Here is a 20,662-nt window from a genome sequence, read left to right as displayed (position 1 = left end):
ATTGTTGCAAGGGAAGCAAATATAAATGGACCAAAATCTCATATCCCCCTTATCATAAGGAAAATTTTGCTCTGTATAGACACATTACAAGCTTTAGTGTATCATCCTCCTCACATTGGATCTCTCGCAAAACTTTGAATTACAGATTTTTTAGACAAAAATACTAGACAGAGAAAAAAGGGTGCCTTAGGGTTAAGACCCATAAAATGAAAGAGAAAGATCAAAATTTTGTAAAGCAAGGCTTAGAGGATTTAATTTCAAGCCTTTGCGATATGAATGCTGATCAATCATCACAGAGTCAGTTTATGTGAAGTCGCCAAATTCAACTGCTTCAGATGCAAAGCTGCCAACAAGCCCTGCCAGGTTTCTGCTGATGGGGCACCGTCAACATGAAAGTCTAAAAGTTTTCTCTGCTTCATATAGTATTCTTCGAGGGGCTTCACCTGATGCATCACCGCAAGATATTCAGTTGAAAACACCTTGTAAACTAGATATCATATAACAGCGGGATTGATCATAAACCAGAAACGTACCTCATGTGCATAGACACGGAGACTATCCCTCTTAGCTTTAGTAGCAACAGGTGAGTGTAACATAGAGGCGAGGAACTCTTGTCGAGGCAGAGCTGTTTCATTTAGAACATTTCGGTTTACCAGAGGCTCCTCAGAGCATTTAAGATTCACAACGAGGTCAATCTGAGCGATTCGATCAAGAGTTTCCTGCAAACATTCAGAACAGCTTGAGGAATCACAAACACACAAATGTTGTTTTTCAGAACAGCGCAAGAAGAATCACTAAACACACAATGCTGTTTAGGATATTTTTCAGGCCAAAGTAGAATAATATAATCGAGGATCTCAGCAAAACTGTAGGCAAGAGCTTTGTGGGATTAAAAAAAACCAGTGTCAATAGTGTAAAAGAAACTCACGGCTTGAATATGAGTGCGGGGAATGCCATCAAGAATGAAACCTGTTTCCCCATTGAGGTATCCTTCTTCGAGCTTCTTTGATAGCAACGCAAAGACAACACTCTTTGGAACAAGCTTTCGTTCATTAACAGCAGTTGCAATCTATATAAGAACAAGAGTTTGATTGATTAGTTTAACTTGAACAAGGGATGGAGAATAAGAACATTGCAAAACCAAACCCTAAACCGCTATTTTAAAAAAGTTTCTATAATTTCACGGGCCTAATAGCTTGTGGCTTTTAGTTAACAACATAAATGATGTTTTGTCAAATGAACTGTGGGTTCATTTAAAGATCCAACGGTTACAATCTTCTTTAGAGAGCAAGAAGGCTATGACTTTTAAAGAGAGGAAAGCAAAAGATGCTTTGTTTTATATATATATAATAATAATAATAATTCAATTTAAAGAAGAGACAATACCTCCTGGTAGAGAGAAGATCTAGGGTTAAGTTCTTGACGGAGAAGCGATCCCATGGAAATGTGAGGAACCTCGAGAAGCTTGGAGAGCCTCTGGGCGAAGACGTGCCTCAAAGCTCCAGGGGCGCCCATGAGAACCCACTGCACTCCTCTATCCGGACCCGATCCATCCAAACCAAGCCTCGGCTCAGCGAAGCCGTGCAAGTACTCGTCATCGGAGTCGTAGTCAAACGCCAAGGCGGTGGCTGATCCGAAAGATCGGGGAGTCGCCGCGAGGAGCCTTGATACCGGAGAAAATCCTCTCACGCGGCTCAGCCATGCCATGGTGGTGAAGGCGGCGGATTCGGAGAGGAGAGAGATAGAAGAATGGCCGGCCACAGAGAAAAGAAGGAAGGGGTTTCTTCTCTTTGAATGGCCGCCGAGGTTTAAGGGGGGGGGGGGGGGGACAGCTGTCACTTTATTGTATGGAATTGCCCTTTTCTACTCTCGAAACCACGCAACTGCCACTCTCTCTATTCCCCCACGCGTCGCTTTCCTACTCCCTTTGTACACTTTCTCAAATTGAATGGATCACAATTAGTACACGTATGACTTTATACGTCTCGTAGCCCATACCAGGCCCAACTATATAATCAACGGCCTATATTGTCAACCAATGCTTTTTTCTTTCTTTTTTTCCTTTTGGTCAACCAATGTTAACCACCAAAAAAAAAAAAAAACCACTTGAGAAATTAGAAAATATATGGGGTGAGATTTATAATATTCACATGAAATTTCTTTGAGTGGAAGAAGAAGACTAGTCAAAGTAAACGGAATCTTCCTCATCATCACCAAGAAATAAGACAAAACAACAAAAATCAGAAGATGTAAGAAGAAACTAGTCAACGTATATACAGAGAATTAAAAAGCCGCGGAAACTTTGTGTGTTCTTCTTTGAATTAAGCGCGCCGTAAAGATATTAACAAGTCCATCCGACCATCCGCATGTGTAAAAAATACTACTATGGTCTTCTAGTTTATTCAACGTCTCTAGTCTAGCTCCTCCCATGACTCTTCTTCTATATATTTATCTATCTCTCTATGTAATCTATTGTGCCAACAAAAAGTTCCAAAGAGAAGATTCATCATCTGTCTTCTCTACACCATAATCTTTTTCTCCTCTCTCAAAAAGTCTTTCTTCATCCTCTATGAAGAGTGACAACGTTACCAAACGTCAAGAGTATCAACGTGTCTTTAGTCGGTTTGACTTTAGCCAACAAGGCAAGGTTTCCGTTTCTACCATCCAAAGATGCGTCGAAGCTATTAAGTCTGGCAAACGTCCACTTCTGTCTGAAGACAACACCGCCATTATTCCAAATCCTGCGGAGACGACCGATGATAAATCCTTGCACCTCGAGGAATTCGTCAACTTGGTCGAGGAAGGAGACGACGAAGATAAGGAGAAGGACCTCAAGGAAGCTTTCAAGTTGTATGAGGAGACGACTGATGGCATCACACCAAAAAGCTTGAAGAGGATGCTTAGTTTGTTGGGTGACTCCAAAACTCTCAACGAATGCGAGCTTATGATTTCTCAATTCGATATTAATAAGGATGGGATTATTAACTTTGACGAGTTTAGGGTCATGATGATGCAATGACATATTATTACACATACATATATATATATATATATATATCATTAATTAATTAGTCTACTATACTATACTACTCTTCTTTACCAAAGGCTTGTATGAACTCTCTGAAATTAATGTACTCTCCCTCTCTATTACTGCTTCATCTGCTTCTTCTTCTTCATCCTCGTCATCCACCAGTCTTGAAACCCTCTCTGCAATCTCAGCCGCACTCGGCCTTGACTCCGGTTCTTCTGCAGTACAATCTCTTGCAATACTTGTCATTTCAAATGCGCAATCAACCGAATAACTATCTCCCAGTGTGCTGTCCATCACTTCCCTCAGCATTTCCTTGTCCCCGAGAGCCCTTCTCAATCTCTCCCATTCGGATACACACATTTCTTGTGTCCCAAGGGATGTTGTCTCCTCCTCTTGCAATCCAAGCAACATCTCTTGTGTTTGTCCGGACAAAACCTCCATTACCATAACCCCGTAAGCGAACACGTCAGAAGCTGGGGACAGCGAACCTTCTAGAAAGTTCTCCTCAGTCGCTAGTTCGTCGTTTACGCACTTTGACATCCCGAATTTTCCGACTTTACCTCTGAGATCTTCGTTCAAGAATATGTTTGTGCTCTTGATGTTGCCGTGGACGTAGTTGATCCAATCCATATACTTTAACGCGATGGCGACATCATGACAGATCTTGATCCTCTGTTTCCACGCCAAGAAACAGTAACAAGACTCGATGAATTGATTCTTGATCGCCAGTTTATTCTGAATCCAATCCCACAGGGACCCGTTTTTTGCATACTCGAAAACCAGATAAGAAGCCTGATCGATTTCTCTGAAACATGTCCCAAGAACCCTAATCAGATTGTGGTTATAGTAGTGTGACTGATCGTTGAGAAGCCCGAAGTCGAATCTTTTCATTGCATCTGCACTCACTTGCTTTATGGCCAAGTCTTTGCCTTTTAGCGAACCGAAATAAACCGAACCTTTGATGTGATTGCTTGAGCTGAAATTCTCAGTGGCTTTCTCTAACTCTTCAAACGCGTAAATCTCCAGAACGGGTTTCCGCGGCGTAGTGGTGCCAACAGTGTTGTGAGAATCCAGTATCGAACCGTCCTGTGACCCTTCAAACGAGATTTTCTTGTCACTGGTGGTTCGGATGCTCAGACTGAGCTGCCGCATCTCAGGGTCTTTGTTGCTGATCCAGTTCTGCGTTTGCGTTTGCATCCGCGTCTCTTTCTTCCAGTGTAAGTAACCAAACACTAGGAGAGTGATAAGACCGCAAACTCCAGCAATCGCACTGCTCACAGCGATCATGAGCTTCATCTTTGACCGTTTCTTCTTGGTTGGTTTTTTTTTACGGAGAATCTCGGCGGTTACGTTCCGTGATCCTGGCTTTTCCGGTTTCGCCAGCTGATCGAGCACCGGTCTGTAATCAAGAGGGATCAGAGCAGGCTTGAGTGGAACCACACCAGATTTGTTGTTTGCAGAGACAATAGCATCCTCTGTTGTGTTGAACTTAACCGCCAGGCTGGAAACGCTGTCGCGGACGCTCACGGGATACGTGATGAGAAAGCTAGCGTTTGAAACGCCTTCTTCTGGACAAGAGCACCTGATCGCCACACGCAATTTAACGTTGTCGCCGCCGAGCTTGTCCTCGGAAATATCTGGATTCTTCTCTCTGATAGATCTGCAAAAATAGCACTCATCATCAGATCGATAAACAAAATAAATCAGAACCAGACAAGTTGGAAAAAGTGTGTTGGCTCACAGGCACGTGGTCAAGCCTTGCAGAGACTGAGAGACAGAGCGAAAGGTGTCTCCTTTAACGTATGTTTTGGTGAGACGGGCCTCGTAGTTACTTCCATTACATCTGCAGTCGATAGGGATCAACAGTAACTGACCTTGTGGAACAAACTCGTCAGCGTCTACAGAGGAGTCGAGGCCCAGATGGTAACTTAGATTGGATGGGGAATTGAAGGGAGAATGGGCTCTGAGGATGGCGAAAGTGTGGCACTTTTGGAGGTTTGAGTGGCAAACGTAGCTGGAGGAGGCTGCTTCTTCTTCTTCTTCAGGGTCGCAGCTGTGTGAAGTTGCAAAGAGAGATGATGAGGAAATCAAGAGCAAGATTACTACAAGACTTGCCATGTACAGTTTACTAACTGAACCAGCCATATCGACCGACATTACAAATCTACGCATGTATATATTAGCCAAGAGGAATCATAGATAGAAAAGTTTGATGGACTTTGACATCTAAAGATAAACCAGTACTTATGTTTGTCTAAACTTATATCATCATCCTTCCGACTTAGGAAGAAAGACTCAATATTCCAACCACTCAATATGTAGTTATATTTTAAATATTAGATGGTTAAATTATCATAAACCATACTATTGGTTAATGATTTTTTTTTATACAAATAAAATAAAAAGATTATTGGAGCCATGGAGGTTTGTTGACAAGAGGGGTGGCTATGAATCCCAAGTAAAAGAAAAAAAAAAAACTAAAGATATTAGAAAGGACTATTTCTTGTGCTTGGAACCTGTTCTTCGTAAACACAACAACATTCACAAAAGTGCAATGTCCAAGCTAAGTGAATCTAAATGGTACAAACTCACTTTGTCCTAAGAAGATTATATCATCTAGATATGCGATATGATCTATTGTTTCGGAACAAGTTTTAGGCCGATTGAGGACCCACTTTGGGGTATCATCTTGGAGTCATGGCATATGTTTCTTTATCCTTGTATCAGGTCAAAAGCATGTGCAATAGTTTATAGAGTACGGAGACCTAGACTTTCAGAATTTTGATTCATACCTAATTTGTATGTAGCTTGCAAAGTAATAACCATAAGTTCAATCACATATATTAGTACGTTTTATACTAGTCTAGTAATATTTGCCCTATTGGTTGAGACCTGATCAGTTCACACTAAGCGAACAACATTGTTGTTCGAACAAGTTTTGGATGTAGTGACAATAGACTTTGGTATTTATTTTGTCTTAGGCCAAAATCATTTTAAGAGTTGAATCAACGTTTTAGGAAATGTGATAAGTATTCTTGAAAGGCAAATCCACAAAACTTATACCAAACTTTAATTAAGAACCAATTGGCAATGGCTTGGTCGTGTAAAATCCAAAACATATTGTGTGGAGAATGATTTGGGAATTGATAGTAGGGGGAAAACAGGAAAACATTATCAAGAAACTGAAAAGACATGCCATACAAAGCAACGACAAGGGAAACTATGTAATATAAATAAAAGGCTAAGTACTCTTACGTCCATTTTGTAATAAATCCCTAAGTTGACCCGCAAAAAAAGACAAAAAAGAAACAATGGAATCTTAAGAGGTAGCTAGCTACAAAAAATTACTAACTAGTACGTAAACTATGTAATATTTTTTGAATTCATAATTCTAATAATCATAAAACGACTGATGCTGATACCTTTATTGAATTACATTGCACATTAGCCCACTAGACTTCCAATAGTATATAGTATAGTCGGTGTGTGAAAAAAAGAGAAAAAAAAATAATAATAATAAAATCAAAATGACTTGTTACAGTTGTTGGAACCAACCAAGAGTCTATAATGTATCACGATTCACGAAATAACTTTTAAACATAAAACTTTTTAGTCATGAGAGGTACCGTCTTCCGATGAGATGAAAATAGACAACGTCGTCTCAGCACCGCCATCACGTGCACCTTCTCTGTGTAAGTAAATAAATAAAGGGGAAAATACAAAAAACTATTAGCCAAAGATTTAGATAGGTTTTTTATATCTTACATTTAGAATGAATTGGGTGGTGGGTATACGAAATGGTGTTAGATCTCCAGAGTTAAAATAATAGAGTTAAGAACCTTGTCCATATCATGTTAGTTAGGCTTAGGCATGAACTCCAGGTGCCACAGTCATCACAAGAGCCATTAGAACGGGAGTTATCCCTGCAACCCTGATCAAAGTCATAACAGAAGGATAGACTAGTTCAACAGATGTTCCCAGGCTGTAGAGCCACACATGACACACCTGGTCTCATCCCAGCAGACTTAGACTTAATCTAAGTCTGACAGTTCTCTGAAATAAGCAATTAAAGTAAAAAAAAAAAAAAAAAAAAAAATCAATAAAGATGAGGAAATGAGTTTAATTGTAAAAGAGCTAGTAGTATAACCTTACGCCACCTCCGAGGTACGTGGAGGAAAGTGAAACCAGATGCACTCAGATGAGGAGCAAAGCAAAAGAAATAAAGTTGAGAAGTCGATCAGGTGAAAGCCATAATAAGTCCGGACTCCGGAGACAGACAACATGAGCATCGACGGCGGCGACAGACATCGATCTTCCCTTTATAAAATACCGTCAAACCTACCCCAGACGGGCTTCCCCCAGCGTGATGATGTGGCATCAGCTTTTATGTTGACGTGGCTTTATCGTCATTAATTAACTAATTCCTGCTTTAAAAAATCTCTTTAATAAAATTTGTGGAGAACTGGGCCATATTAATAAATTTTGTGTCGATCTTTTTGAAGTTTGATGGATCCTTAATGAACTGAGCCATTTTTATACCACCCAAACCATGCAGTTGGCCCAATCATTTTTTTTTTCTAATGTAATGACTTTTCTTTTCTTCCTTTACTTATTTCATTATGGAATTTATTTTGGGGTCATCAATCATGATTAGGTGTCCCTTTATTATGAAAAAAAAAAGTTGATGAATTGAACTTATTGATCAGAACCGGAAAAATCTACATATTTTTTCTCAACTAGATGTGATTGCGACATATACACTTGAGAGAGCATGGACGACGACAACAACAACAAAATGTAAGAATGAGTCAAACAAAAATCTATATGATAATAAATCAGGAAAATAAGAAGATTTATATATGCACATAGCCACATAGTATAGTGCTACATAGTAGTAGTAGTAGTAGTATATAAAAAAAAAAGAATAATAGAAAGAAAGAAAGGGGGAGGCCACAGAATGAGAGGGTTATTTAGGAAGACGAAGACCAATATATTAATAAGAGCCCATAAACCTATAAATATGAATGAATACACACGGGACGTGGGGGAGGGGAGGGGCACAATTAATTAAAGACTCTTACCAAATCGGAAACTGCTCCTTTTCGTCTTCCCATTTACTTCACTTTGAAGTCCCCTCGCCCTCCTCCATTTCTCTACTCTACTCTACTCTCTCTCTCTCTCTCTCTCTCTCTCTCTCTCTTTGCTTCTTCGTCTTCCATCTCTCTCTATCTCTGTCTCCCTCTCTATCTCTCTCTATGCCTTTAAGATTCTCTAAACCCATCTTTCCCTCTCTCTCTCTCTCTCTCTCTCTCCTAAAACCACATCATTGATCTAAGCCTCTCTCTCGTGACTAATCCTCTTCAGATATGGGTTCCTGTGTCTCCTCCTCTTCTCACCACAAGAGCCCCTCCGCCGCCTCTGATTCCGTCGTTAAGCTTGCCGCTTTCATCTCCCCCCTCACTACTGACGTCATCTCTTCCCCCACCACCACCATCAACGTCAACCCTCCTCCCATTCATTCCGCTCGTCTTGATTCCCCTCCTCCTGGTTGGTATATATGATCCCTCATTCTTTGCGTTTTCTTTAGTTCTTCATCATGATCCGCTTTTTTTTTCTTCCATAATAAGTATTATTTTATTTTTTTGTTTTATCTTTAGACTATAAACAATAATTTACGAATATATTTATATAAATTAATTTTGTTAATGGCTGTAATCGATTGGTTGCTTTAGTGCCGACAAATGTAAAGTCATTTGCTTTTTTAGACCCAGCTAGGCACAAATATATACTAGTATTAGTCATATGAAGTATAAAAGTCGTATAATACTTATACATCAAGTGACCATTATTTGATAAAATTGTCATCATGACTTGTATATGACGATGGTGATCATATAATTTTAAACATGGGTAAATGTGTTTGGTCTGATTGTTCAGCAGTCTTTTTTAACAAAAAAAAAAAAACATAGGTAAATGTGCAACCGGGTCTATCTATTACTAGCTAGTAGCATTTAGCAGCACATGGACAACGCTGAAACGTACGATAGAGGTTAAGAGTGTCTTCAAGGCACAGACAGTTTGCGAGAGATTTGTGATGATGGACCACATTTCAAGTCTTCAACTTGCAACTTCCATAGATTGATTATATCTTCATGTTATTTATTAATCGCATACTCTCTTTTTATGTATAAGAATAGATGTACTCCTAGAAATTTACGACCGTGTATTTAGGTGTGCAAATAATTCGGTACATTCACACAAAACCTACCATATTTAATTAAAATTATCACCCTCTCTTTATTATTTTGTGGTACATTTATTTATTAATTATTTTATGAAATAACGATCGATGATGATTTGGATGATTTCTTAAGGTGATAAAGAGGAGATGATATTTTTCGATTCAAGGGGGTGGCTTGATTCGGACTGTGAAGATGATTTCATGAGCGTCGATGGTGGTACGTACGTTTTTTTTTCTTTCTTTTCTCTTTTACATCTAACTTTTTTTTATATAATAATATATTTTTAAAAAAAAAAAAAAAAATTACAAGGAAAAGGTTAATTTGAGTTACCGCGGGCAGAATTTACGCCGTCGCGAGGAACAACACCGGTCCATCACAAATTCTGCGACCAAACTCCTCAAGGAGAGGAGAAAACCAATGAAGAAGAACAGTCTGATCCAATCGATAACAAAAAGAGACTCCTCGAACTCTTCAAAGAGACGCAAGACGAGGATGAAGAGGAAGACGATTACGTGGCGGAAGGCAAATCAAGAGCCTGTCTCTGGCTAAGAACACCGGTTAGATCTTCTGCCCCGGCCACTCCTTATAATAACAACAAAGAAAGACAACAAAAGCTCAAGAGGGTGAGATCCGCTGCTCACGGTGGCTGCGTTCCGCGTTTGGTTTCCTGTAGTAGCTTCACTGATCGCCGACGGAATATGATGACTCATGCCCCCATTGACGTCCAACGCTAAAACGACAAAACAAAAGAAGAAGAACAAAAAACTTAAATATTAAATTACTATACATTTTATACAGAATATGTTCCTTAATTTGTCTTTTATTCTTGTTTTTTCCAAAGGATCGAACAATATAATGTTCTTTTTTCAGCTCATAATGCTAGCTTATGAGTTATGACAGTTGCATTTTCCTTATTTTTTTCATAAGATTATTTCATTTTGCAAATGATCAACAAAGAGAGAGGCGGAACCTCCGACGTTAATTCGTCCAAGTGCCTTTTAGTGTGAAAATTTTCTTTATTGGGAGTAATCGAATCCAAATGTGTACAAGTCGTTGGGGTTTTAGACAATCAAGTGTTATGTGTGTCTGGCGGAAGTAATGCAATGTGATACAGCCATGCCATGGTATGACCAAAAATAGTTTATGTCATATCATACATTTATATCTGCCTATAGATCGAGAGCTTGCATCATCATTTAGTTGAAGATGTTTAGCGTTTCTTTTAGTTCTATACTTCTATTGTATTTACGATCATCTCTATTGGTTGGTCATTAACAAAGTTGCTTAAGATTTTTTTTTTGTTATAAATTTTGAAAAATGTTATATTAAGAAATTCATTAAGAAACTTTGAAATTTCATGGGTCCAATGGTTGATCATAAACTTGGTTGATACTAAACTATTACAATTACATGTATGCAAGTATATGTCTACTTCTTCTCTCCTTCTTTGTCTTCCCTAATACCAAAATCTATACAAGACCCAAAACACACTTTACAATATGATGATTCCTTATATCACTCTGCTTGCGTACAGGCTTGAGAGGTTTCTTCAGGTTGATCAGATCTGGAGTCATTAGCAACGACAGTAAGCGGAGACCATTGATCAGGGACCATGAGGAAGTAAGTAGTCATTGCCTTTCTGAATCTTCTCTTATAATATTGCTTTGGAGAAATTACAGTTGATGCTTCATTCTTTGGTCCTCCTAATATTCCTGGGTGCTGCAAACAAGTTTCAATAACAGAAGAACTGTGTACATGAAACTCATACAACCGATCATTCAAACTCAAATACATGACTATTGACGTATGATTACTAAGCAGAACAACTAGCAAATTAATCACAACCAAGCACACATCATATATATATATATATATATATATATATATATATATGTGTGAATAATCAAAAGGAAACAGAGCAAAATAGCATGATTCGATCTATCTATAGTCAGAGACCTCAGTTATAAGCGTTTATTTATTCAACAAAATCCTCCTAGCATTGTTAACTCAGTTCCCACAGATGTACAATTCCATTCATCGATCAAACTGAGATAGGAACCGAGAATCATCAACATAGAAGAAGGAGAAATGAATCTCATAACGGAGTTAACTTCAAACCATCAAGGTTTAGATACAAATTCTTAGCCTTGTCAACGCATATCTTCGCTCCATTGTAATCATTATCCGAAAGTTTCTTCTCAGCCATATCCATTGCTATTTTGGCTTCTTCCTCGTTAGATTCCATTTTCGTTCAATTTCTCTACCAAAGCAAATCGAAGAAACAAACAAGACTCTATAAACATTCTCAAACAAAATTGAGAGGTTCAATGATTTAAGAATGAGAAAAGAAGATGAATTACCTTGTATTTTAATTTGTTTGACACTTTGATATGTATTGTTGGTTGGTTGTATTTGCATCATCACTTTTTGTGAAATATTTTAAAGTAGTAATTATAATAATGTAATTGTGAGCAAATAAAATTTATTAATATATCAACCGCATAAATTTAGATAGAAATACACTTTTTGATAATTTGTTAGAAATACCCTTTTTGAGATAATCATTTTCAAAAATATACATTTTTTTTGAACATTTTCATTTTTGCTATTTTTTACATAACTAAAATATATATAATTAATTTTTGTAATTTTTTTAGGTTTTAATTCTCTATTTTACATTTAGGGTATAGTTTTAAGGGGATAGAGTTTAATATTTGGGTTTAGGATTTAGAATTTAGTTATTTTGTATATTAAAAATGTGTATTTTAAAAATAGACAACATAAAGAGATAATTTTGACAAGTGACATACAAAAATGGGTATTTATGAAAATGCCCATTTCGAGAATTTGTTAGAAATATATCTTTGTTTTAAAAAATTCAAATTACAACATATACAGAAAAATTTACATATTTATTAATCATATGTATTAATCTGATAATTCAAAACAGTTTGTAAATGAAATAAAATAAAGACTAGATAAGTGAATCATAATTTAAAATCTTAACAAAATCTTCCAAATATAGTTATTAAAAATAATCATATTGTATATTGAAAATATAATCTTAGTTTTAAAATTCTGATTAATTTACAATTTTTTTAAAAAAATAATTAGTAATTTTGGTGCATAATTAATTAGTGAGATAAAATATATTTTTTTGGAAAAGAATAATTATTTTAAAGAAAGATGATTAGATAATCATAATTTAAAATATTAACATAATCTTCGAAATATTGGTATTAAAAATAAAAATAATCATATTGTATACTTAAATATAAAATCTTATTTTTAAATCCCAAAACTGGGACTCAAACCCAAAACTAATAATTATTTCAAAGATTTTATTAGTATAATATTTAAATTACATATTTATCATTACTGAAAAGTTAAACATTTGTCTTAAGACCAATGACATCACAGATGTAATTTATCACACTTTATAAGATTAATTTTATATTTGTAATTCTCAATTAATATAGTAAGTATAAACACTAGTCAAACCCCTTCCCATTATGCTGAAGTTATATAATTTGGTGCTATAAATGGATTTTCCCAAAAAAAAAAAAACTGTAAATTCAAAGGAGAAGGATATCTATAAATATATCTGACTGCATTTAACCTGCCCAAATACAAAGACTTTCTTATTTTTGACTAAAAAGGTACTACTATAATAGAGAAGAGAGGTTGACGATGGGTTTGGCATAGCTAAAAGATTATAATTGGGGCAGTCTCTATTTCTTCAATTAACTAAAGAAAGTAGAATGCAATCATCTATTGGAAAAGGCTTTCAACTTTTCCCATTTCTTATTATTTTATTTGTTAGCCTTTGCCTTAGCCATGTGTGTTGGATCCAAGTTCGAGCCAACTCCGTTTTGAATTCCACAGATGAGAGCAGATCTACGGATCCATTTCTTTTGGATACAAGCTTACCTGTGGACACAGCCTTCAAGTTTCCATCTGCTTTACCTGTAATCCCTTCGGATAAGAGTGATTTTGGGAAAGGAAGGATAGATCTGGGAGGTCTCGAGGTGATCCAAGTCTCCATCTCAACCTCAACATCAAAGCAAGTATGGAGGACGTACGAGGGCATGGGGCTCACTATCTATCAACCTATCAACCTTCCTCCCAGCTTCTTCACGCTTGGCTTCTATGCCCAACCCAACAACCGTCAGCTTTTCGGCTGGGTTCTTGCTGCAAGAGACGTGTCTGGAGATAGCTTGAGGCCACCCGTTGGCTACATTGCTGTCATGAACACTACATCAATGATTATCAAGCAAGACGGTCCTGCGTACTTTTGGCAGCCCCTATGTCCCAAAGAGTACCAAGCGGTTGGTCTATATGTCACTACTTCTCCTCTGGAGCCATCTTTAAGTCAAGAATCTATAAGCTGCGTTCGATCCGATCTTACAGAAAAGAGTGAAGCCGATACATGGGTTTGGGGGACAGAAGAACTGACCATTTCTAGCATGAGACCGGCCAACAGAGGAACAGAAGCAACGGGCGTGTACACAGGGACATTCAGTTGCCAGCGGCCAAACTTCTCTCCACCTCCACCTCCTCTCTTCTGCTTGAATAATACAAGATTTGGCTTGTCTAGCATGCCAAGCAAAGATCAAACTAGCCTACTGTTTAAAACGTATTCACCGTGGGTGTATTTGCATCCGGATGAAGATTTCCTCCCTTCCTCTGTCGAGTGGTTTTTCTCAAATGGTGCCCTTTTATTCCAGAAAGGGAACGAATCAAACCCCGTCCCAATAAAACCGGACGGTTCAAACCTTCCGCAAGGCGGTTCGGACGATGGTTTGTTCTGGTTGGATTATCCGGCGGATAAGGACGCAAAGGAAAGGGTGAAGAGGGGAGACTTGGGAAACACGAAGGTGTATCTGCACATCAAACCAATGTTTGGAGGCACTTTCACTGACATAGTCGTGTGGATATTCTATCCTTTCAACGGCAATGCCCGCCTTAAGTTTTTATTCGTCAAGAGCCTGTGGCTGGGGGATATAGGCGAGCATATTGGAGACTGGGAACATGTTACGCTGCGCATCAGCAACTTCAACGGCGAGTTATGGCGCGCATACTTGTCGGAGCACAGTGCGGGAACGCTAGTGGAGGCATGCGATCTAGAGTTCCAAGGTGGAAACAAACCAGTGAGCTACTCGTCGCTTCACGGCCACGCAATGTTCTCAAGACCAGGAATGGTGTTGCAGGGCGAAGGCGGGAACGGTTTAAGGAACGACATGGCAAGAAGTGACAAATTCTTCGACGCAGGAGCTGCATATGAGATGGTTGCAGGACCGGGGATGGTGGAGCCACCGTGGCTCAACTATTTTAGGAAATGGGGACCATTTGTTCAACATGATATTCAAAAGACATTCGACGGTATCGCCAAGACATTGCCTGGATTCTTTCGTGCCAAATTCAGAAAATTTATTAACCAAATCCCTCGTGAATTGTTTCAAGAAGATGGCCCCACTGGTCCCAAAGTCAAAAGGTCTTGGACCGCTGATGAGTGAGAGAGAGACTAATCTAATAAAATCTTAATTTTATTCATTCGTGTCTATAATTGTACTAGTATCTATTGATTATATGATATACACAAATTTTTTTTTCAATTGCTTAATCAATCAGTTGTTACCTTAATTTGTTTTGCCTTTTTTTGTTCTTTCCAAAACATGATTTTTCAACCATTATGGCAAGAGTTGTTAATATCCAAAATCTTGTAAAAATTGAAATATATTTATTATATGGATATTTTTTCCCATTCTTATATTTCCTGTGATTGATTTAAATTGATTGGTTTAAATTAATTAAAAATCTGATGTACAATAGTTACTTAATTGAGAAACAAATTAAATCAAATTCAGAATCTCTTGGTATCTATGGTTTCATTGTTCTGGTAGAAATATATGTATATCCATTTGTATATTTGTTTTTCTAAGTTTCTTGGTTAATCATGGATTCTTTATCTTAACATATGGAAATATCATATGATTTCTAAGATCATTAATTTGTTGGTATTTTGCATAATTGTTTTTTTTTTAATTTGTTTTTTTTTTTTTTAAAGTGAAGGGATTCAAAGTTGAACGCTCCTAATCTTAAAAATGTCTAATATTGCGATTAACTAGTCAAAGAAAATGCAATTCTTGGTTGAAACCCACTTCAAATCTCTGTTGTTTTATTTTGTTCTATTTGTTAAGCAATTGTCAAGGGCTGAAACTGGAATTAACGTTTTGACGACCAACGCTGTAGATTCATTACTACATCCACCATGGTCTTATGGTTTACCTGTGAAAACGACCTTTATGTTTCCTACTCCTTTGCCTAGTATCCCTTCCGATGATGGGAACTTTGGCAAAAGAAGCATTGACTTGGGAGGTCTTGAGGTTGCTCAACTCTCCATTTCAGACTCAACAACATGCAGGGTATGGAGAACATATGAAGGAGGACCAGCTAACATGGGAGTCAGCATCTTCGAACCGATCACTCTTCCTGGTAATTTCTTCAAACTTGGCTTCTATGCACAACCCAACAACCGTCAGCTTTTCGGTTGGATTCTTGTGCAAGAGATGTTTCCGGAAGTAATTTAAGACCTCCACTCGATTACACTGAAGTTGGAAATACTATATCATTGAGTATCAAACAAGACGGGCCTGCATATTTTTGGCAGCCCCTATGTCCTAATGGGTATCAAGCGGTTGGTCTATACGTCACTACTTCTCCTCTGAAGCCCTCTTTAGGACAGGATTCTATAAGCTGTGTTCGTACGGATCTTACAGAACAGAGTGAAGCCGATACATGGGTATGGAGGATAAAAGAAATGACCATTTCTAGTTTGAGACCAGCCAAGAGAGGAACAGCAGCAACAGGTGTGTACACAGGGACATTCAGTTTCAAACAACTTAACTTTCCAGGTCCTCCTCTATACTGCTTGAAAAATACAAGATTTGACTTGTCTAGCATGCCAAGCAAAAACCAAACTAGACTTTTGTTTCAAACGTATTCTCCTTGGATATACTTACACCCAAAAGAAGAGTACCTTCCTTCGTCTGTAAATTGGGTCTTCACCAACGGTGCTTTACTATACCAGAAAGGAAACGAATTCAACCCTGTTCCAGTGCATTCAAACGGTTCAAACCTTCCACAAGGCGGTTCCAACGATGAATTATTCTGGTTAGATTACCTAGTCGAGAAAGAAAAGGTTAAGAGAGGAGATTTAGGGAGCGCTAAGGCGTATCTACACATCAAACCAATGTTTGGAGCTACTTTCACAGATATTGTTGTCTGGCTATTCTATCCGTTCAACGGAAATGCACATTTGAAATTTTTGTTCATCAAGAGCCTATCTCTAGGAAAGATTGGCGAGCATGTTGGAGACTGGGAACATGTTACATTGCGCATAAGCAACTTCAACGGTGAGTTATGGAGAGTTTACTTTTCTAAACACAGTGGAGGAACGCTAGTGGAGGCATGCGATCTAGAGTTCCAAGGTGGAAACAAGCCAGTAGTATATTCGTCTCTTCATGGTCACGCAGTGTTCCCAAAGCCTGGGCTCGTGTTGCAAGGCAAGTACAAGAGCGGGATAAGAAACGACATGTCAAGAAGCGACAAGTTCTTGGACGCAGGTGTTGGGAATGAGGTGATTGCAGGACCTGGCGTGGTTCATGAGCCACCATGGCTGAACTATCTGAGGAAATGGGGACCTCGAGTCCATTACACCATAGACAATATTCGTCACTATATCGCTAAGATTTTGCCGTTTTTTATCGGGCGGGTTTACGGAAACTCATAAGAAAATTTCCTAAAGAAGTGCTTGGTCAAGATGGTCCAACTGGTCCCAAAAGCAAGGTTACTTGGACCGGCGATGAACAATATTCTTAATTAATTAATGTATATTTTGCTTTGTCATCACTAAATCGACATATATTTGTAACAAGATCCCATCTATAGCTAAACTCATTAATTGACATATTTATTATTGTGAATTCTTACATTAATCTATACTATATGTATAAACTTTAATTTCTTTAAGGATACAAAAAAATCAATACATAATAAAAACGATGATACAAATTTGCATGCAATATCTTGTGGCTGAACTTTTTACAAAACAATAATTGTAAACCAATGTGTCCAAACATAACTTTGGAATATAGACATAATGGTACCCATGCTTCTGTACCAAAGAATTTTTGACAGAGATATTGAGTTTGTGTTATGTTCTTGAATGAATATGTTCTTGTTTTAGTTTGTGTTATGTTCTTGTTTCAGTTTGAGTTTAGTTTGAGTTCTTCTTTGAGTTTGTGTTATGTTTTTGTTTCAGTTTCTCCTTGTCTTTGTTAGTTTCTAATCGGAAGAAGTTTATTAACATCTCCCCGATGGATTTATATATAAGTCCACATCTATATGCATGCAGGTTCGTTTATGTCCCAAGAGAAGGCAAACAATGCTCTTCTCATTCACATTAGGAGGATGATCCCACTCACAAACAGAAGAGATACTTTTTTCTATGATGTTTTGCTTGTAAAACAAGTTTTGTTTTTTTTTTTAAATGTAATTCTAAGAAACTTGTTAAGAAACTTACCATTGAAGGGATAAATTTTACAAAATCTTTAAAAAGTTTTTTAGTAAGTAAATTTGTATTTTTGGTGATTATAATATTCTAGCAAACTTGTTAAAAAACTTACCAATGGAGATGCCCTTAGATAGATATTTAGAACTCTTTTTTTTTGTGTGTGTGTGAAAATGCCAAGAGTAGCATTTGATCCTATCACCTCCGCCTCCAATTCAACTTAAACACAAGATCAAGCTATCAGGGAACACTTGTCTTACACTCACTGAGAATTCGCTTGCAGGGTGGAAGATGTTGCGATACGCGCGTTACTTCTTGAACCGGATCGGAAGCCAGCACCAGCAGGCGGGTACAATGGGCCAAGAAATTCATGAGAGTTGGTTACTTTTACTGCAAGTCACTAATCAAGAGATCAACTTCGTTTTCCTTAATTTTCAGTTAACTTTAAGTTATTGCTGTACGTGAAGATCAGTTAACTTTGATATGTAACTCGTGCATAATATGCGACAAAACGGAAGAAAGATTAGTATTTGACTTTTTTCATGTGACTTTGTTCTAGATTCCTACGTGCCCGACTTCGGATTGGCTCGATCTAGTTTTGTTAAATAATAACATACGTATTATTATTATGGAATAGGAAAACACCAAGGAGTGTTTAGTCTCCTGATGCATTTTAATGTAGTCATCCATCAGATGATAAAAATGCAGATGGGTCATTAAGTAGACGACATTTAGTATGACTTAAAGAAAGTGGGTTGGTTTACCCAAAGCAGAAAATAGATTTGGGATCGTAGAGACGTTTAAATTACAATTTCTTTGAATGTAAAAAACCCCATGACCCATTGACTTTGTTTCTTCTATTGTTGTTTAGAGAAATGCAAATTATCAACGAGAAGGATCCCTCCGACGAACGCGGACTTGCATCCCACCAGCCATGTGAGCAGTGAGCATTGGCACAAAAACCGGTTTATCAGCAGGGATCGGTTCAATCACAAACCGGTCAAGTATGGAAGCGACAACATATTTCATCTGCACGTATGCCATCTCTTCCCCGAGACAAACCCTTGGGCCGGCTTGAAAAACCGGAAACATAAACGGATTCACCTTCTTCAAAACAAGTCTGCAGGTTTTATTATCAACGAGCCACCGGTTTGGTTTGAAGTCATCCCAATCTTCACCCCAAAGCTCCTCCATTCTCCCCATACCATATGGAAAATACGTTACCCGGTCTCCGGCACGCACCTCCGTACCGTCTGGTAGCCTGTCATCGGATAAAGCGTGTTTGGAGTCCCACGGCACCGGAGGATACAACCGCATCACTTCACACAAACACGCTTTCAACAAACTCAGTTTCTTGAGTGTTCCGTAATCGAAACCCAAACCCCCTCCGGTTAACTCCTTAACCGATCGGATTTCATTAACCAGATCGTGCTCGGTTTCCTTCATGCGACCGGTGGTGATGAACCAGAACAGCCGCGTGGTGACCGCAGATGTGGTGTCCCTCCCCGCCATCACAATACTGATGACCATATCTCTGACAGTCTCGTCGCTTTCTCCTGCGGCGATCAACCGCGAGAGAAAATCGTATTCGTGGTTGGTGGTGGTCTTCCTCTTCTTCTCTCGAATGATGTCATCGACGCAGCGATGAACTTCTCGGACAGCGTTTCTGAGCTCCTTCTCAGATCCGAACCCGACCAGTCTCTTCAACTTCCAAACGAAAGAGAGCGGTGCGGAACCGCGTCCAGCGCTAACGGCAGAAGCTGTCTGGAACGCTCGGTCGAAGTCAGAAACCGGCGAGGACGGGTCTAAGCAGCATCGATCATCATCGATCCCGAGGAAAACGATGCAAACAACATTGAAAAAGAATCTACGGAGAAGCTCGTGGAGATCAAAGGGTACTTGTTGTTGTTTTGAGCCTCCCGCAGCAGCAGCGTCTAGAAACGGTAAGAGCTCGTGGTCGACCTCGTTCCTCAAAACGGTGACGTAATATCTCAGAGACTTGGGGGTGAAATCGTGAGTAGCAAGTCTCCGCTGCCTCAACCAGAGGTTTCCGTCGACGTTGAAAATGCCGTTGCCGAGAAAATCGCCGAGAATATCCGTAAAGGGTTTGCCTTTGGGATAGTTGTCGAAGTTTGTTTTGAGGATATACTCGACGTTGGAGGGGTTCGCCGTCACCACGGTTCTCCTGGCAGCTAAGCGGCGAATGACTACTGTCCCACTTAGGGATTCGTTTAAGAGCTCCGTGTACCAATCCAGTAACCGGTTTCGGTTGCTATAGAATGAAATTATGCATCCGATTACCGGATACGTTTTCGGTACACTAGTGTTGCGCCAATGATATTTTCCAGTTGAGACAATCAAATAAAGCACAATTACTAGAAGAAGAAGAAGAAGAAGAAGAGTTGGTGAAGCTTCCATGTTGTTTGATCCTGATCAGCTTCAAAGCTAATGGAAGTGGAGGAAATGGTCAATATAGATTTGACGCACGAGCTTAAATTCATCCCTCGTTTATTTTCATGGATCCCATCCCCATCCCCACTAAGGAGTAGTATAATACTCTCTTCTTCTCTTTTCTTTTTCTTTTTCTTAAAGACTTTCTCGTCAATAATTTAATTTTTACTAGTTAATTACTTTTTCTTTTACATAATTTAGTTTTAACCTACAGTGGACTTCCATTATTTTTTACCCCAATTTCTCCTCTTTTTTTTTTTTTTTTTTTATTAATCAATCATTCTGTTTCTTCAATCTTCTACACACTTATAAAAGTATAAAAATCTTCCATTCCATCGAATGATGATATAAAATCATTTAGGCTGT

General features: G+C 38.4%; 4 protein-coding genes, 1 long non-coding RNA gene and 3 pseudogenes across 9 annotated transcripts; 4 read left to right on the top strand and 4 right to left on the bottom strand.

Moving 5' to 3' along the window:
• Window positions 1–26: 26 nt before the first annotated feature.
• On the bottom strand, window positions 27–2,097 carry LOC104719432 (putative adenylate kinase 7, mitochondrial). Its single transcript, XM_010437370.3, has 4 exons — window positions 1,387–2,097; window positions 929–1,069; window positions 534–719; window positions 27–443 (listed from the first exon to the last, which is right to left on the bottom strand). The coding sequence occupies exons 1-4, from the start codon at window positions 1,705–1,707 to the stop codon at window positions 291–293; spliced, it is 801 nt and encodes a 266-aa protein (XP_010435672.1). The 5' UTR covers window positions 1,708–2,097; the 3' UTR covers window positions 27–290.
• A 374-nt stretch (window positions 2,098–2,471) lies between these two features.
• LOC104719433 (protein LYK2-like) lies at window positions 2,472–5,615 on the bottom strand. Of its 2 annotated transcripts, XM_087494178.1 has the most exons (3): window positions 4,773–5,340; window positions 3,192–4,691; window positions 2,472–3,147 (listed from the first exon to the last, which is right to left on the bottom strand). In XM_087494178.1, the coding sequence occupies exons 1-3, from the start codon at window positions 5,201–5,203 to the stop codon at window positions 3,087–3,089; spliced, it is 1,992 nt and encodes a 663-aa protein (XP_087350304.1). In that variant the 5' UTR covers window positions 5,204–5,340; the 3' UTR covers window positions 2,472–3,086. The 2 variants fall into 2 exon arrangements, with proteins under 2 accessions (XP_087350304.1, XP_010435673.2); XM_010437371.3 differs by having other exon boundaries at window positions 2,472–4,691; window positions 4,773–5,615.
• Window positions 2,570–3,156, top strand: LOC104719434 (putative calcium-binding protein CML40). Its single transcript, XM_010437372.2, has one exon. It carries the CDS (start codon window positions 2,570–2,572, stop codon window positions 3,017–3,019), a length of 450 nt encoding a protein of 149 aa, XP_010435674.1. The 3' UTR covers window positions 3,020–3,156.
• Window positions 5,616–7,917: 2,302 nt separating the features above from the next.
• Window positions 7,918–10,172, top strand: LOC104719436 (uncharacterized protein At3g27210). Of its 2 annotated transcripts, none has more exons than XM_010437373.3 (3): window positions 7,918–8,578; window positions 9,406–9,489; window positions 9,613–10,172. In XM_010437373.3, the coding sequence occupies exons 1-3, from the start codon at window positions 8,398–8,400 to the stop codon at window positions 10,005–10,007; spliced, it is 660 nt and encodes a 219-aa protein (XP_010435675.2). In that variant the 5' UTR covers window positions 7,918–8,397; the 3' UTR covers window positions 10,008–10,172. The 2 variants fall into 2 exon arrangements, with proteins under 2 accessions (XP_010435675.2, XP_010435676.2); XM_010437374.3 differs by having other exon boundaries at window positions 8,016–8,582.
• Window positions 10,173–10,643: 471 nt separating this feature from the next.
• On the bottom strand, window positions 10,644–11,722 carry LOC104719437 (uncharacterized). The gene is made up of 3 exons (XR_756603.2): window positions 11,634–11,722; window positions 11,230–11,533; window positions 10,644–10,992 (listed from the first exon to the last, which is right to left on the bottom strand). It is a non-coding gene; the product is annotated as an uncharacterized LOC104719437 (long non-coding RNA).
• A 1,181-nt stretch (window positions 11,723–12,903) lies between these two features.
• Window positions 12,904–14,888, top strand: LOC104719438 (hypothetical protein At1g04090 pseudogene; annotated as a pseudogene). Its single transcript, XR_015573164.1, has one exon. The product of XR_015573164.1 is annotated as a hypothetical protein At1g04090 pseudogene (transcript).
• Window positions 14,889–15,350: 462 nt separating this feature from the next.
• LOC104719439 (hypothetical protein At1g04090 pseudogene) lies at window positions 15,351–17,242 on the top strand (annotated as a pseudogene).
• A 1,237-nt stretch (window positions 17,243–18,479) lies between these two features.
• On the bottom strand, window positions 18,480–20,371 carry LOC104720538 (cytochrome P450 94B3 pseudogene; annotated as a pseudogene). The gene has a single exon (XR_015595021.1). The product of XR_015595021.1 is annotated as a cytochrome P450 94B3 pseudogene (transcript).
• Window positions 20,372–20,662: the final 291 nt, after the last annotated feature.

Source organism: Camelina sativa, chromosome 1 (genome assembly GCF_030686135.1).
Source record: "Camelina sativa cultivar CO46 ecotype springtype chromosome 1, ASM3068613v1".
Lineage (NCBI taxonomy): Eukaryota > Viridiplantae > Streptophyta > Magnoliopsida > Brassicales > Brassicaceae > Camelina > Camelina sativa.
This window is presented reverse-complemented; position numbering and strand designations above follow the sequence as displayed.

Excerpts from the sequence above, each read along its gene's own strand:
- LOC104719432 (XM_010437370.3), bottom strand. The coding sequence starts at position 1,707 with ATGGCATGGCTGAGCCGCGTGAGAGGATTTTCTCCGGTATCAAGGCTC. Across the intron at positions 1,070-1,386 it reads GATCTTCTCTCTACCAGGAG|ATTGCAACTGCTGTTAATGA; the intron begins GTATTGTCTCTT and ends GTTCTTATATAG. Across the intron at positions 444-533 it reads TCCGTGTCTATGCACATGAG|GTGAAGCCCCTCGAAGAATA; the intron begins GTACGTTTCTGG and ends GTGATGCATCAG.
- LOC104719434 (XM_010437372.2), top strand. The coding sequence starts at position 2,570 with ATGAAGAGTGACAACGTTACCAAACGTCAAGAGTATCAACGTGTCTTT.
- LOC104719433 (XM_010437371.3), bottom strand. The coding sequence starts at position 5,203 with ATGCGTAGATTTGTAATGTCGGTCGATATGGCTGGTTCAGTTAGTAAA. Across the intron at positions 4,692-4,772 it reads CAAGGCTTGACCACGTGCCT|ATCTATCAGAGAGAAGAATC; the intron begins GTGAGCCAACAC and ends CTATTTTTGCAG.
- LOC104719436 (XM_010437373.3), top strand. The coding sequence starts at position 8,398 with ATGGGTTCCTGTGTCTCCTCCTCTTCTCACCACAAGAGCCCCTCCGCC. Across the intron at positions 8,579-9,405 it reads TCTTGATTCCCCTCCTCCTG|GTGATAAAGAGGAGATGATA; the intron begins GTTGGTATATAT and ends TGATTTCTTAAG. Across the intron at positions 9,490-9,612 it reads TTTCATGAGCGTCGATGGTG|AATTTACGCCGTCGCGAGGA; the intron begins GTACGTACGTTT and ends TACCGCGGGCAG.